This window comes from Chionomys nivalis, chromosome 6 (genome assembly GCF_950005125.1).
Source record: "Chionomys nivalis chromosome 6, mChiNiv1.1, whole genome shotgun sequence".
Taxonomy (NCBI): Eukaryota; Metazoa; Chordata; class Mammalia; order Rodentia; family Cricetidae; genus Chionomys; species Chionomys nivalis.
The window spans coordinates 69,903,216-69,918,802 of NC_080091.1; the positions used below are offsets into that span (position 1 = coordinate 69,903,216).

At 41.9% G+C, this 15,587-nt stretch overlaps 1 protein-coding gene across 1 annotated transcript in view; it reads left to right on the forward strand.

Moving 5' to 3' along the window:
- The window catches only part of Grxcr1 (glutaredoxin and cysteine rich domain containing 1), a 107,045-nt gene that overhangs the window by 46,571 nt on the left and 44,887 nt on the right, over positions 1 to 15,587 (forward strand). Inside the window, exon 2 of the mRNA XM_057772615.1 lies at positions 7,364 to 7,606. Coding sequence (XP_057628598.1) covers positions 7,364 to 7,606 — 243 coding nt within the window. The remainder of the gene's footprint in view (positions 1 to 7,363; positions 7,607 to 15,587) is intronic.

A 15,587-nucleotide genomic window follows, 5' to 3' on the forward strand; every position in this document is an offset into this window, starting at 1 on the left:
GAACTACAGAGTGAGCCTTTGCCTCAAAAGCAAGCAAACATGTTTGTTTCAAATAAATCAACTGTGTATGTCTGGGTTTTCTCAGATGTGAATGTGTGTGTGGGATAACCTTGACACCATATGTGAACATAAATCTAAAGGGTGCTGTGAACAATGACAGAAAGTGAAATTGGGGTGTGGGAGGTCCTTCTGTCTCTGTGTTGTTTTTATTGGTTAATGAATAAAGAAACTGCCTTGGCCTGTTGATGGGGCAGAACTTATGTTGGCAGGAAAAACTGGACTGAATGCTGGGAGAAGAAAGGCACAGGGGGAGATGCCATGGAGCCTCTAGAGATAAACCTGCTAAAATTTTGAGCCTCCAGAGACAAACCTGCTAAAATTTTGCTGGAGACCCATGACCTCGTAGTGATGCACAGATTAATGTTTCAGGAGGGCTTTTATGAACAGCCATTTTATTTTTGGTGTGTAAGATTGTATTGACTTCTCAGTTACTGTCTAAAAAGGCTCAGCAATTGATGCAAACAAATAAACAATTTCTTGGGAATTCATTGACATTTTTATTGCACAATCTTGGACGATTAACAAGACAGAAAGCTCTGTTCCCAGGGATATTCACCTGCAGAGTGTGCTCGCTCATTTGTGCATGTCACACAGGGGCTGCTGAATTTGGAAAAGAAGGGGTTTCTGTGATATCTGATATGTCCAACTTGACTGTTTCCATGTGCAGAAAACAAATATAAATAACAGTTGTCCTCAGTAGGAGAGTTGGTTTGTAGTCACTGTATAACAGTGTAAAAGGCTACCACTGAAGGGTGTGAGCTGAGCATCTCTACATGGGATCTTTTAGCTTATAGAACAGTGATGAAGCTGGCATGTCAGTGGCATTTTATGTTAAGAATGAGATTTACAACAAAGCACATCTTTTGCTGAGAGTTCATTAGGCATCAGGGTTTTTTTGTGTTATTTTTCATTTGTTAAATAATCTTACCCCACAAATTACCATAAGATAGACTCCAAGGTCCCTATTTTACAAGTAAGGGACAAAAGATTGAATACCTAAGTTAAGATTACTTAGTAAGAAGGAGACTAACAAAATCTATCTGAATTATAGAAAAGCATAGTCAGTGTTACTGAGCATCTACCATATGCCAGGCTGTATTATGTGATCTTAGATAGACCTTAAGAAAAATGTATGTCTTTGTTTCAGTAGGGTTATAGTTTATTTGTAGGTCATGGTAGTGAACAGAGAAGTGTACACTGTATAATATTCCACATTCCTGCCTATTTTAAAGGAAAAGATTAGGTAAGAGGACAGAGGGACTTATGTTCATGGTGTAATAAGGAATGGTTGCCCATGTGTGGTGCCATTTAACCAAGCATTAAAAGTAGAGGGAAGGAGGTGTTTTCAGGATTGTCCCTGAGACAATCACAGCCTGCTATAACTTGCCATTCAGTTCTAGAACAGTGTCTTTGGTCATTTATTATTTGCAGGATCATATAGCATCATCTTCTGGAAAGAGGACTGTGGTGGTTTGAAAGAAAATGCCCCCCCCAAAGGGAGTGGCACTATTAGGAGGTGTGGCCTTGTTGGAGGAAGTGTGTCACTGTGGGCTTTGAGGCCTCTTTTGTACAAGTTTCCCTCTGTGCGACACTCAGACCATTTCCTGTTGCTTTCTGATCAAGAAGCAGTCAGCATGATGTCTCCCTGCATGCCCCCATGCTCTCCACCATGATGATAATGGACTGACTAAACCTCTGAACTGTAAGTGAGCCACCCCAACTAAATGTTTTCTCACGGTCAGAAGTCATGGTGCCTCTTCACAGCAATAGAAACCCCAGCTAAGACAGGGACACACTCAGATCCCACCTTGCTCCTTTTCCAAGCTTGTTAGCAAGCTCAGACTTCCTCATCTGGGTCATTATCCTCATCACTCATGACGATGCAAACAGCACGCAGGAACTTCAGAAGGAACTACAGAGCTCTCCACTGTCACTGTTTATCACATAACAATCTGTGCTGGAAGGGGAGTGCAGGGTAGAAAGTCATCATCTCCTGGAACCTGAACAGGAAGAATGGTTACACCGGAAGCTGATCCAGGATCTCAGGTGACAGGGGAACCTGGTGTAGATGGACAGGAGCTTTTGAAGACTGTCACCTGGTGAGAATGAGAATCAGGGTGGGGGTTAACTTACTCCCTTAACGTGATGTTAAGATGCATTTCCTAACACATTGTCGACTACTGGAGTTTGCAGGGTCTCATGGAGAGGGAAAATGAGCAATAACCTGTGCTCCAGCTCTGCGGCACCACCGCCTGCTGATTAAAATCTCCAGAATGGCTTATTGTCAGGTCATCAAGAAATCTGGGTCTGGTCCCAGGTTGCCTTCTGACATGCTGTATAACTCAGAGCCAATCTCTTTGCCTGTCTGTTCTCAGGAGGAGGACAAAAGATATCCATACATTACTTATCTCAAAGGAGTCCTTTAAAAAAACGAATGGCAACACACACACACACACACACACACACACACACACACACACCCACAGAAGCCTGAAAATGTTCCTGGTAAATGTGGGATGTAATTTGGAAAGGAGGCAAAGATTTTAAGTTGCAGTCTACCTCATGGGCAGTGGGGTCTGTCTAGCAGCAGACTGTGACTTAGTAGCAACTGTGAGATGAAGACGAAAAGGACACAATAGTGAGCTGCTGGCTTCAGTGGGGTTGAGTGGGGAGCCCAGAGTTCCCAGACTTTGGAAAGGTAATTGTCTGGTTTCCTATGCTGACTTGGTTGAATCTATGTAACTCTGTCACCTAATCAGAATTTTGTCTGAATCCAGAATTTAGATCCATCACCTTAAATAGTTGCACCATGTAAATGACATTCAGAATTAAATACAAGAAAATTTATTAGCATTGTGTCTATGTAGACCAGGCAACTATGAACTCAGAGATCCACCTGTTTCTGCCTCTCTAGTGCTGGCATTAAGGTGTGTGCCACTGCTGCCCAGCTAATTAGTTTTAATGGGTGGTGAAGACTGGGGTTCCTGAATTCTTTAAGGTCTTGGGGGTACACCTGAACAAGGCTTAGAAGACTACATTAAGAAGTCTTTCCAGCTTTGACTGTGGCACAGCTGCTCACAGAAGGCTATGGTGGGACAGTCTAGTGGATTTGCTCCAGGCTGAGGAGGTAAGCAATGCCTAAAGATGAACAGGGATTCAAGTACATAATAGTCGACTGTGGCTATTGCCTGGTAACATGGGGGCAGGGCACACAAACTGACTCACAACCCCTCAGTCTCATTCATAGCCATTCTCCCTCCTTTCTGTCTATTTGCTACAGGTTGTGGGGAAGCTCCTCCATACAAAGGAGGAGAAGCCTGACTTTGTTACTCTCTTGGTCTCCCTGGGAATCAGCAGGCAAAACAACAGTGGCCTATCTCCGCCATCCCAGAGACTTCTATCCCTTCTATCTTCATGATATTCCCATGGTAACCCTTTGGGAGGGAGAGAAGGGATAGTGTGCCACAGAGAAGCTATTTTTAGATTCCTGACCAGATGCTTTGACAAATCTGTTGAGGGATAGAAAAATGAATCAAATACAGACTTTTTTTTGATCAAAGAAATTCTCATTTAGAATTCATATTATAAAACTGGAAAATAAAAATAAATAACACTGGAAAATATCTTCAAAACTCAGCCCAAATATTCCTACCCCTAGGCAGGTATACCTCTAAGTTATACCTAACACCTTACTGTAATATATAACCATAGTCCCCAACCCCAATCTAGCCCATGTACATTCGTCTCTGCTCTCAGACTGAAGGTGTTGACATTGAGATCGAATGTAACTATTCAGAGTGTGGACTATATGACTCCAGGCAAACCCTTTGTTTATACTGTGCCTCAGATATCAATGCAAACCTTAGCTGAGATGGGGCCACGGACCCAGACATGACCCTTGGCAGCGGTTCTCTTCAGACCATATAAATCTTTTGTTTTTATCTCCATTCCATGGCTGTGAATGTGAAGAGGAGCAGCTGACCCAAGAGCACCTGCTTTGTTCCTAAGAGTCTAAATTTAAAATGTGGAGATGGCTTATTTCTGTGGTTGATTACCCTCATTTCCCCCTCATATTTTGTGTGTTTTTAATCTTAAACATTCCAAATACTGGAAATGCCACCCTTTTCCTCTGTTTAACTTTGAATACTGAGCTGCCCTTTAAATCCTTCTCTGCCGTGTCTACAGTCTCCCTCCGACTTCTCAGCAAACCAGCTAGACATATGCCGTAATTATCACATTTTACAGATAATAAAGCTCAGGCTTTCTAACTCATGGGCTTCCCAAGCACACACAGAGTCTGGGTCTGTACCTAACTGTATCTAATTGACAAGGCCCTGTTCTCTCTACTCTAGTTGTTTGTACTACAATAGAAATTACATCTTGATGTTCCCGAACAGCCCGTGTATTAAAAGCTTGATTCCAAGAGAGGAGATGCTGGGAAGCAGTCATGTATTTAAAAGATAGAAAGCTAGAAGATGGCCTTTTGATCGCTGAGGTGCGCCCTCTAGCGTTGGAACTACGGCCCCTTGCTCACTTTTGCCTCATAAACTGCCCAACTCCACCACACAATCCCACCATAGGCCCAAAGGAATTGAATCTGTCAGTCCGAAACTGAAACTTCTCAACCTGTGAACTAAAATAGACCTTTCTCTTGATAAGTTGATTTCCTCAGGCATTTGTTACAGTGACAGAAACTGAACATACACCACATTTAGCTTTCAGATACTTTGGTTCAAATAAGGTTCTTTAAAGCATTTTTTAAAATTAGGTAAAACCATTTACAAATCAGATAATCTCCTAAATTCAGAATTGTATATACAAAGCAATTATGTTTGACACCACTAGGGTCACATGCCTACAACCTGATGACTTCCTGAGCCATTTAATCTTTTATATGTCATTCTCCCTGTCTTTTCTCACCATGTTTTTCTTCCTCCTGCCTTTATAGTTGTAAAATTTTCTCCTCCTGTTCCTTTCATGATTCTGTTCTTTTTGTAAGTTTAATTGCTCTACTCTATTGGATAAAAAAAAGTCATCCCTATATCCTTATTTTTTTTAATCTTTGATCACTTGATATGGGTACACAATGAAGAATGATCATGCATCACTCCCAATGTGAGCCCTTCCCAATTCCAGGAGAGTCATTTGGTTTTGAGAATGTAGCCGCTGTAGGTTTCCCATATTCCAGTGGAGGGTCCCACTGTCACGCACACCACCTGGATTTAGTAGGTAATTCATGTATCTTTATCAAAATTGGTCATCAGGGGAAAGTCCTCTCTCTTTGAGGGGAGGGCATCATATTAATATCCTTGTGAATTGGATTTATTTACTACTGTTTTTCCTTTTGTACATGGGAAGATTGATCTGACTTCTTCAAATCCAAAGTAGCGAAGCTCTGTGTGGCTGGTTTTAGCATTTAGTTGTCTGGAATAGTTTCTAATTTAATTTTTGACATCATAGGAGTTTCACAAGGTGTATTGTTGTTTTAAACAATCTTAACCCTGTTGTGTTACTTGGTTTTACATATCAGTGTGATGAAATGTCTACAATAATCAGCTTCATAAGAGGGAACATTTATTTCAACTCATGTTGCAGGACTTTTATTCCATGGTGGGAATGTAAGGAAGACTAAAGTTCTCGTTGGTTCACTCTGGCATTTCTGGGGCAGGGTTCCCAGGCAAGTGGCTTCAGGTGTCTGACTTATCAGAAAGCATAAAAAAGACTCTTAGAACAATTGTCATCTTGCCTTGGGGTATTGTTTACCTCTACTGCTGTGTGTCCCGATACTCATTTTATTTTCAGTTCCCCAATTGGTCTCTCTGCCCCCTTGTGCTGGCTTCTATAGACTCCCATTCTGTACCACCCAATCCTTATCCCCTGTGATAGGGCCTTTTCGTTGCACGTTGGAGGCCTGTCCCTCATCAACATCCACAGATGCTGTACTGATTCAGCTTCAGAATCGTCCTGTGGTTCTGAGTTTATTAGTACAGGATACTCCAGATCGTCTAAGAATTTCCACCTGGTTAAATGCGAACCTTTTCTGCTTTGTAGCAGAGTCTCATCAGACATTCAGCCTCCTCCCTCCTGGATTGAAGAGACAGATACAGATATTGAACAACTTCTCCATAATAAAAATTCAGCTGCTCATTACTTTACCACATGGTACCCCTTGTGTGTTTTCATCAATAGGAACAGTCCAAACACATCACTTAAATTATGTTGTTATTTTTTGCTAAATTACTTTTTTCTAGACAAGGTTTTTTCTGTAGCTTTGGAACTAGCTCTTGTAGACCAGGCTGACTTTGAACAGAGATCTGCTTGCTCCTGCCTCCCGAGTGCTGAGATTAAAGGCGTGCACAACCACCACCTGGCGCTAAATTCTAAATTGCAATAATATGCCTCAGGTTTTTCTAAATTTTATTTATTTGTTTACTGTTTTATAAATTATTTTAAAGTTACCACACAAAGTAATTTGCTCTTTTGTGATCTTTCATTTACACACACTCATGCACGCATACACACACACACACACACACACACACACTTCTTTTTAAACATTTCTTTTGTATATATATGTACCTGTATGGAGGTCAGAGGAAAACTTGTGGGAGGTAGTTCTCTACCGTGTGAGCTCCTGAGATGGAGCTTAGGTCATGGGGCATGGTGGCAAGTCTGTTGAGTCCTCTAACCAGCACTACTATATTTTATTCTTATTTATTCTGATATTGTGTAAATGTCCTTTGCCTCCTTCACCGCCTAAATACTCATTTATGCTCTTCTCTTCCATATGTTCCATCTTCCTTCTTCACCTTCTATCATTTCTTTTGCTCTTTATATAATAAATAAACATGCACACATATGTAATCTAGATTCGGCATATGACAAAAACTTCTGGTTTCATCAACTAAAGAACACATGAGTCCTGCTGGGCTGTGGTGGAGCACAACTTTATCTTAGCACTCAGGAGGCGGAGGCTCCTCTGTGAATGCGGTCTACAGCTCGAGTTCCAGGACAGCCAGGGGTACATGAAGAAACTCTGTCTAAAAAAAAGAAAAACAAACAAAAAACCCATAAATAAATAAATAAATAAATAGAGCCCTACAAAGAACCCAAACAACAATAACAATAACAACAACAACAGCAACAAATATGACTCTGAATTTACAAAGTGCTTATTCAACTTCTGTGAGTGTCTTTAATATATAGGATATTTACTCAAAGCTGTTCGTTTGAGCTGTGCACACATAGTAAATTCTAAGCAAGTCAAAGCAAATAGATTGACACTGTTCTGTTTCCCTTCCAGCAACCATCAGCTGACCTAGAATTTGACCGGGTGGTGATTTACACAACCTGCCTTCGCGTGGTGAGAACAACCTTTGAGAGATGTGAACTGGTTAGAAAGATCTTCCAAAACCATCGAGTAAAATTCGAAGAGAAAAACATAGCTCTGAATGGTGACTACGGGAAGGAGTTGGATGAACGATGCAAGCGTGTCTCTGAAGCGCCTTCCCTCCCTGTCGTGTTCATTGACGGCCATTATCTTGGAGTAAGTATTCTGCAGAAGGAAACTGCCTTTGTCATATGTATCTAGAAACTGTATGAAAAGATGATTTGTGACATGACCACCCAGACTTTTGCTATTTGGAGGAGCTCAGACCAAAAGGCTGGGAGTTTTATTTCTATTCCAAACAATGCCCTGCTATGTTGTGCTATGTTGCTCATTCCCAGGGAAGCATGGTGAGATAAAATCAGTGTGAAATTGCTTTGTTGAATACCAATCCATTCCTGACATGCTCAGTTAACTTTGACTTTTAAAAGCTGACCCAAGATGAAACTACATTTTTAGTGTAAGCAAGAAAAATAGAATATTTATAAGAGGAACATTTGCAAATTTCCTTAATTCTCTGTAATCAAATATTCAGTTTCTTACCTAATGATACAAAAATGGCAGCTTTCTAATGAGGTCTAGAGCCAGAGTTTTATCTGCTTATTGTTTAATATCACTTTTTGAGTTTGGTAATATGGCAGTGTGACACAGATTCAGGTTTGCAGAAAGAACCCAAATTCCAGGAGAGCTACAAATATGCCTCCCTCCTTCTTGTTCTTTGATAACACTGCTAGTGTTGTTGACTCCCTTAGATCTATGCACACATTTGGGGAAAACACCCCAGGAGAGGCTTTTCAGAGGAAGAGCCTAGGGGGCATATCATCCGCTGAGTGATGATGCCAACCAAATGATCCCTCATCAGAGATCAAAGACTTTCAAACCTTAGAAGGGTATTTGGATCTTGGTCACCCTCAGCATCTGATCTTAACTTTTAACTTTGAGGGATAGAGGAAAATCCAGGGAGGGATTCCTGCTTGGTTTTCAGGACCTTGTGTTTCTTACCCTGAATACAGCACTTGTTAGAGGCAGCCTGCCTCTAGGGAAAGATAAATGTGATGAATCCAGGATTACTTAACTTTGGTGATGTGCAATGTTATTTTAAACAGAACTGGATAAGTACTACCTTTTGAAAGGAAGGAATTTTGACTTGAATATTGATCCTCTATCCACTGTATTTATACATTCTTAGGTCCTACAAAATAGTGGCTTTGGCAGTAGTGTTAAAAACAAGGACAGTGAGGGCGATATTGTCTATTGCCTTCTCAATCTTATGCTCGGCATATGTCTGACCCTCAGGATGCTCAACTCTCAGTCCTTCCCATGGCTATTGGAGAAGAAGCAAATGATGGACTCCAGGCAACATTGTTTTAAATCCTTGCTCTGATACTCATCATGTGACAAACTGGAATGACAATAAGGCTGACCTCATAGGCTGATTGCAAAAATTTATAGAGAGGAACAATGCAGATTTACAAAAAATACTAAGAACCTCCTCTTTCCCAATGTAGTAAAAGCCTTTGCTTCAAGTAACATAGCTAACCAGGGGGAATGGATGGGAGTCTAGGTTAGCTATGTCTGATTTCCTAACCCTTGCTTTGTGAAAGACCCTTATACGGAAAGGGACTTTACTATGTAGAGCCAGCACTTAGGAGAGGGCTTGGCATGAAGTAGATGTTCCAGGGAACTAAGATTGGCTGGACCCATGACTTGTTATGCAGCTTCTTCACATTCAAGTCTTCCCTCCCTGTCTTCCTCCGTAAACAAAGGGTAGGATCCATTCACTAGCCAGGGGACTGACACTTTCAAGGATTGTAGACTGTGGCAGAGCATGTAGCTCCAGTGGTAGAGTTCTTATCTAGTAACACAAAGGCCCGGGTTCCACCCCAGCACCCCATAATATGGGGCTGGTAACACATGCTTGTAATTCTAGGGGAGAATTCAGAAGTTCAAGGCACTCAGTTATGCAGTGAGCTTGAGGCTACTCCGGGATTCATTAGACCCCATCTTAAAACACAAGAACAAAAAAACAAGCAGGTAAATAAAGATAGATGGAGACTTTTGCCTTTTAACTAGGAAAGTATTCTGATAATGTAAAGTATTTTTTTACTATATGTGTTAGTTAGAGTTTTATTGCTGTGAAGAGACCCCATGACCATGGCAGCTCTTAGGAAGGAAAGCAGTTAATTGGGGCTGGCTTACGGTTCACAGGTCTAGTCAGTTATTGTCACGGCAGGAAGCATGGGAGAATGCGGGAGACACAGTACTTGAGAGGTAGCTGAGAGTTCTATCTCTGGATCCACAGGCAACAGTGAGCCCCTGGCCTGTGTTGGGGTTCTGAAAACTCAAAACCCATCTCCAGTGACACACATCCTCCAACAAGACTGCACCTACTCTAACAGGCCAAACCTCTTAATAGTGCCACTCCCTATGTGCCTATGGGGGTCATTTTTGTTCCAACCACCATACTGTGTAAGTCAATTACAGTGAAACTATAGAACTAAAATTAATGGAAAACTGCCAGTGTACTTTTTATTTTTATTTTTCAACTCTTTGCTCTTTGGAGTCTAACACCCAGCTCCTAAATAAATACATGGAGACTTATTCTTACTTATGAATACCTGGCCGGCTCTAGTTTGACTTGTTTTTAGTCAGCTTTTCTTAACTTAAATTATCCCGCCTGTCTACCTTTTGTCTCTGGGCTTTTACCTTTATATACCTTTCTTTCCTTCTTCCTCCATGGCTGGCTGTGTGATTGGGTAGCTGGCCCCTGTTGTCTTCCTCTCCTTTTCTTGCTCCTCCCTCTTCTCTTTTTCTCCTTGTATGTATTCTCTCTGCCTGGAAGCTCCACCTCTCCATCTCCTGCCTAGCTATTGGCCATCCAGCTCTTTATTAGACCAATCAGGTATTTTAGGCAGGGAAAGTAACACAGCTTCAAGGAGTTAAACAAATGCAGCATAAAAGAATGCAACACATCTTTGTATCACTAAATAAATATTCGACAGCATAAAAGAAGGCAGCACATTCAGCATCCTCAGGTGTGAGGTTGGCCCCACTCAGATGCTGCCCCCCTATTGCCATCCAATGCAACAATGTCTGTATGCTTCTGAGGCGGTGTACCAGACCATGGTACCTACCTGCCATTTGTCTTTCAGATGCCTGGACAGAAGTGATGGGTGCAAATGAGGTTGTGATCCTGGCTCTTTCTCAGTTGTGTCTTCTCTCTGATCTTTCTGTGCACACTCAGCACCAAGCAGAGGGAGACCACAGGGGGTAACTCCACCGCTTCTGTAATTTCAGTCTGCTTCTCTGCACCTGGAGGGAATCAGGAAAAGGAGGCATTTTCTTCTTCCTTCTCAGAAGGGGAGAATGATTTCTAACCCCACAATTCAGGATGACCGGGCCCTGAATAACTTGTATAACAGTCCTCCCAACCCAGCCAGCCGAGGTTTGCATCTCGATGCAGAACCATCAGTGAAATACATTCCACTATAATGAGTTGTTGCTTCGCAGTTCATGGATCTGAAATGGAAGGATGCCCTCTGCTGGGTTTTGGCAGATTATGAAACATTGCTCTTAGGGAGGAAAATTTGGCTGCTGCAGCTGCTGCTGACTTCCTAACCTCTGTGGTGCTTTAAACTGTCACAGGACGCCATTTAAGTGAGTTTTAAATTAGGTGAGTGAGAATGATTGGGATGTGGGAATCATCTATACAGTACAACTTTCTTTAAAGAGGGATGAATAAAACAGCCGAAGAGAGAGAGAGAGAGAGAGAGAGAGAGAGAGAGAGAGAGAGAGAGAGAGAGAGAGAGAAACAGGTACAGGACAGATGGAGAAGATTCAGACAGACTTCAGACAGAGAGATAGGGCAGGGAGAGCAGGGCAGTGTTTGGTAGCTTTCTTGCTGATTTACTATCATTACCAACACCTAGAGAATACTTTTCGTACAGTTCCTGAATCCAAAAAGCTAATAACTGAGGACTGAAAGACTTGATGAGAAAAAATTAGTTTAGTAAATAAGGTTTTTACTGCCTAGGGATGATTTCTAACAGGGGGAATGGGAGTAAATTCAGCTCAGAAGTGGTTTCAATAATTGTTCTGGTGTTTTGGCAACGGAACATAGTTCCATAAAAAGATTATACTCTACAAACTTAGTCTTAAGTAACCTTAAACATTCCTCTAAGAAATGGGCTAGCAATCATGATTTTTCTGCACCAACCATCAAATCTACAATGGAAACCTAAAAAGTTCACATTGGAATGGAGCTACAAACAACACTGAGCACAAATGGCATCATGGCAAACAGTCATTGATCTATAGAGACCTCTTTAAGAAGCTGATGCTGAAGTCTCACAGTCAATAATTCGTTATCTACTTAAAGTATCGTATTGCTTCATTTAAGAATGAAGGCATTTCAGGTTCCCTATCCTCATGTGCCCAAGGAACTAACTGGGGACATTGCCCTGGGCATCTGGTAGCCACTCCAAGTTCAAGTCTCTTGCCAACCCTTAGGTGGCTCCCTTAACTAAGATATGAGTTTCCCTGCTCCCCTATCCAACCTTCCTTTATCCCCAATCATCCCGTTTCCCCCAGTTCCCCTCATCCTCTCATTCACACTTTTCTCTCCCCATCTCCCCTTACCCCCATCCCACCCCACCCCCAAGATTCCAATTTTTTGCCCGGAAATCTTTTCTATTTCCCGTAGCCAGGAGGATAACTATATGTTTTTCCTTGGGTTTACCCTCTTGTTTAGCTTCTTTTTTTTTTTTTTTTTTTTTTTTTGGTTTTTCGAGACAGGGTTTCTCTGTGGTTTTGGTGCCTGTCCTGGAACTAGCTCTTGTAGACCAGGCTGGTCTCGAACTCACAGAGATCCGCCTGCCTCTGCCTCCCGAGTGCTGGGATTAAAGGCGTGCGCCACCACCGCCCGGCGTTTGTTTAGCTTCTTTAGGATCACAAATTATAGACTCAGTGGCCCCTATCCATGGCTAGAAACCAATTATGAGTGAGTACATCCCATGATCTTCTTTTTGGGTCTGGGTTACCTCACGCAGGATAGTATTTTCTATTTCCATCCATTTGCATGCAAAATTTGAGAAGTCATTGTTTTTTACCGCAGAGTAGTACTCTAAAATGTACATATTCCACACTTTCTTCATCCATTCTTACATTGAAGGACATCTAGGTTACTTCCAGGTTCTGGCTATTACAAATAATGCTGCTATGAACATAGTTGAACAAATGCTTTTGTCATATGATAAGGGATCTCTTGGGTATATTCCCAAGAGTGGTATTGCTGGGTCCAGGGGTAGGTTGATCCCAATTTTTCTGAGAAACCGCCACACTGATTTCCAAAGTGGTTTCACAAGTTTGCAGTCCCACCAGCAATGGATGAGGGTGCCCCTTTCTCCACAACCTCTCCAGCAAAGGCTATCCTTGGTGTTTTTGATTTTAGCCATTCTGACAGGTGTAAGATGATATCTCAAAGTTGTTTTGATTTGCATTTCTCTGATCGCTAAGGAGGTTGAGCATGACCTTAAGTATCTTTTGGCCATTTGAACTTCTTCTGTTGAGAATTCTCTGTTCAGTTCAGTGCCCCATTTTTTAATTGGGTTAATTATCATTCTAACGTCTAGTTTCTTGAGTTCTTTATATATTTTGGAGATCAGACCTTTGTTGTGGGGTTGGTGAAGATTGCATATCACCATAGAACCTTCATCTAGCGATGGATGGAGATAGAGACAGAGACCCATACTGGAGCACCGGACTGAGCTCCCAAGGTCCTAATGAGGAGCAGAAGGAGGGAGAACATGAACAAGGAAGTCAGGACCACGAGGGGTGCACCCATCCACTGAGACAGTGGGGTCGATCTATTGGGAGCTCACCAAGGCCAGCTGGACTGTGACTGAAAAAGCATGGGATAAAACCGGACTCTCTGAACATGGCGGACAATGAGAGCTGACGAGAGGCCAAGGACAATGGCATGGGGTTTTGATCCTACTTCATGTTCTGGCTTTGTGGGAGCCTAGACAGTTTGGATGTTCACCTTCCTAGACCTGGATGGAGGGGGGAGGTCCTTGGACTTTCCACAGGGCAGGGAACCCTGACTGCTCTTGGGACTGGAGAGGGAGGAGAAGAGGAGTGGGGGGAGGGGGAGAGGGGCGGGAGGAGGGGGTGGGAAATGGGAGGCGGGGAGGAGGCAGAAAATTTTTTTTTCAATAAAAAAAAAAGAATGAAGGCATTTACTGTTGAGCTCAGCTTTTCACCCTAGGAATAGAGACTCCAGGAACATTTCTAAACATTTCTAAGGATTATTCTTGAATTGCAACAAATAAAACTATAAAGGAAGTATTCTGGTAGGAGCTGCACAGTTTATGTCTTCGGTTGTATTTACAAAGGAGATAACAAGTCTTTAAAAGGATGTTGTAAAAGAGACAGTGAGTTCAGTGATTAAAGTTACTTTAGAATGAACAGAGGATTTTTGTTAGGGGTTGGTGTAGTGAACGTATAGTGATGTGCAGGAAGCCTGGGCGTTCACACTCTCCAGCTCACTATTCACTGGCTGACTCTCCCAGAACAACTGCTCGTCCAGCAAGCTCCACTCATGGAAAGTATAAGTAGCACCAGAAAAAAAATTTTAAAATAATATATATTTTAGTCATTAGTAAAGACTAAAGACTTTAACTGAGGAGAGCAAAGCACCTAAATGTTTTTTTCTTTAAAGTTTTTAAAATTAAGACATAATTACGTCACTTGCCTTCTTCCTTATCTCCCTCTAACTTCCGTTTCCTCTTCACTCCCTCTCAAACTAATAACCTTTTGATTGTTATCATATTTATATTATTTATTCCTACCTGAACACCCATACTTAACAGTTTGAGGCTAGGACTCACATGAGTGAAAAAATACAGTATTTGTGTGAGTTTGGGTTACCTCCCAAAATCCTTTTAATTCTTTCCATTTTCTTAAAAATTTCATAATTTTGGTTTTCCTTACGTCCGAATTTTATTAATTATATGTACAACATTTATTTTTCATTTTTTGAGACAGGGTTTCTCTGTGTAGCTTTGGAGCTTGTCCTGGAACTAGCTCTTGTAGTCCATGCTGGCCTCGAACTCACAGAGATTCATCTGCCTCTGCCTCCCGAGTGCTGGGATTAAAGGGATGCACCACCACTGCCTGGCTATCTACAACATTTCTATTATCTAATTATCTGTTGATGAATATTGAGAGTGAGTACATTTCTGTGCTATTGTGACTAGAGCATCACCAAACCAGAATGTGCTGGTGTCTCTGTTGTAGGATTCAGAGTCCTTTGGGTATACGCCCAAGAGAAGCATAGTTGGTTCATATGGCAATTCTGTTTTAGCTTGAGATGGCCTTCACAAGCGTCTCCAGAAACCAACTCTTGTTTGCTAAATGCTACAAGGGCTTTCCAGCAGACCCTTTTCTCGTCAGCCCCACTGAGCAAAGACCTCTGAGTCCTCTTCCTGTCACTTGTGCTTTGATGTCATTGACTTGACTAGAACCTATAATCAAGTCCAGGTTGAAGATGGAAATGGATGGTACCTCTTTTGGGGAGGACTGTCTGCCTGTGTATTGTGCTATGCCTTAGAGCTTACAATAAATATGTGCACATTTGGGATCATACCTGCAACAAATTAGGACTTTGCTTTATTTAACCCCAGGCTTTTGCCTGACCCAAATGTATTCACTCTTGCCCTGCATTTTCATGTTGAAGGATACTTTTGTTTGAGCAAAGCTGTTAAAAATGTCCTACCCCTCATTCTCATGACTTGTGTTTGTGTTTGCTACTGAATACCCAGCCTTGTGGATGCAAATTGAAGCACTACGTTTTCTCAAATTTCCACAAGCACACACCATCAACTTACCATTTTGCTTTTTTAATTCTATGATGTGGCCAGTGTTATGCCCAAATCCATGAAGACCCTGTGCCAGCCAACAAGGAAACCGAGTCCCGTATGTAAAAGCAAAGAGCCATTATTTTAATCAAGTTTTCAAAGTCCGTCTCTCCTCATAGCCAACGTATCGGAACAACCAGAGAGCCCTGAGCTCAGTTAGAATTGGGTTTTTATAGTAGTAAAAGTGGTGGTGAGGGGTCTCTGAGGTTCAGGCCCCCTGATTG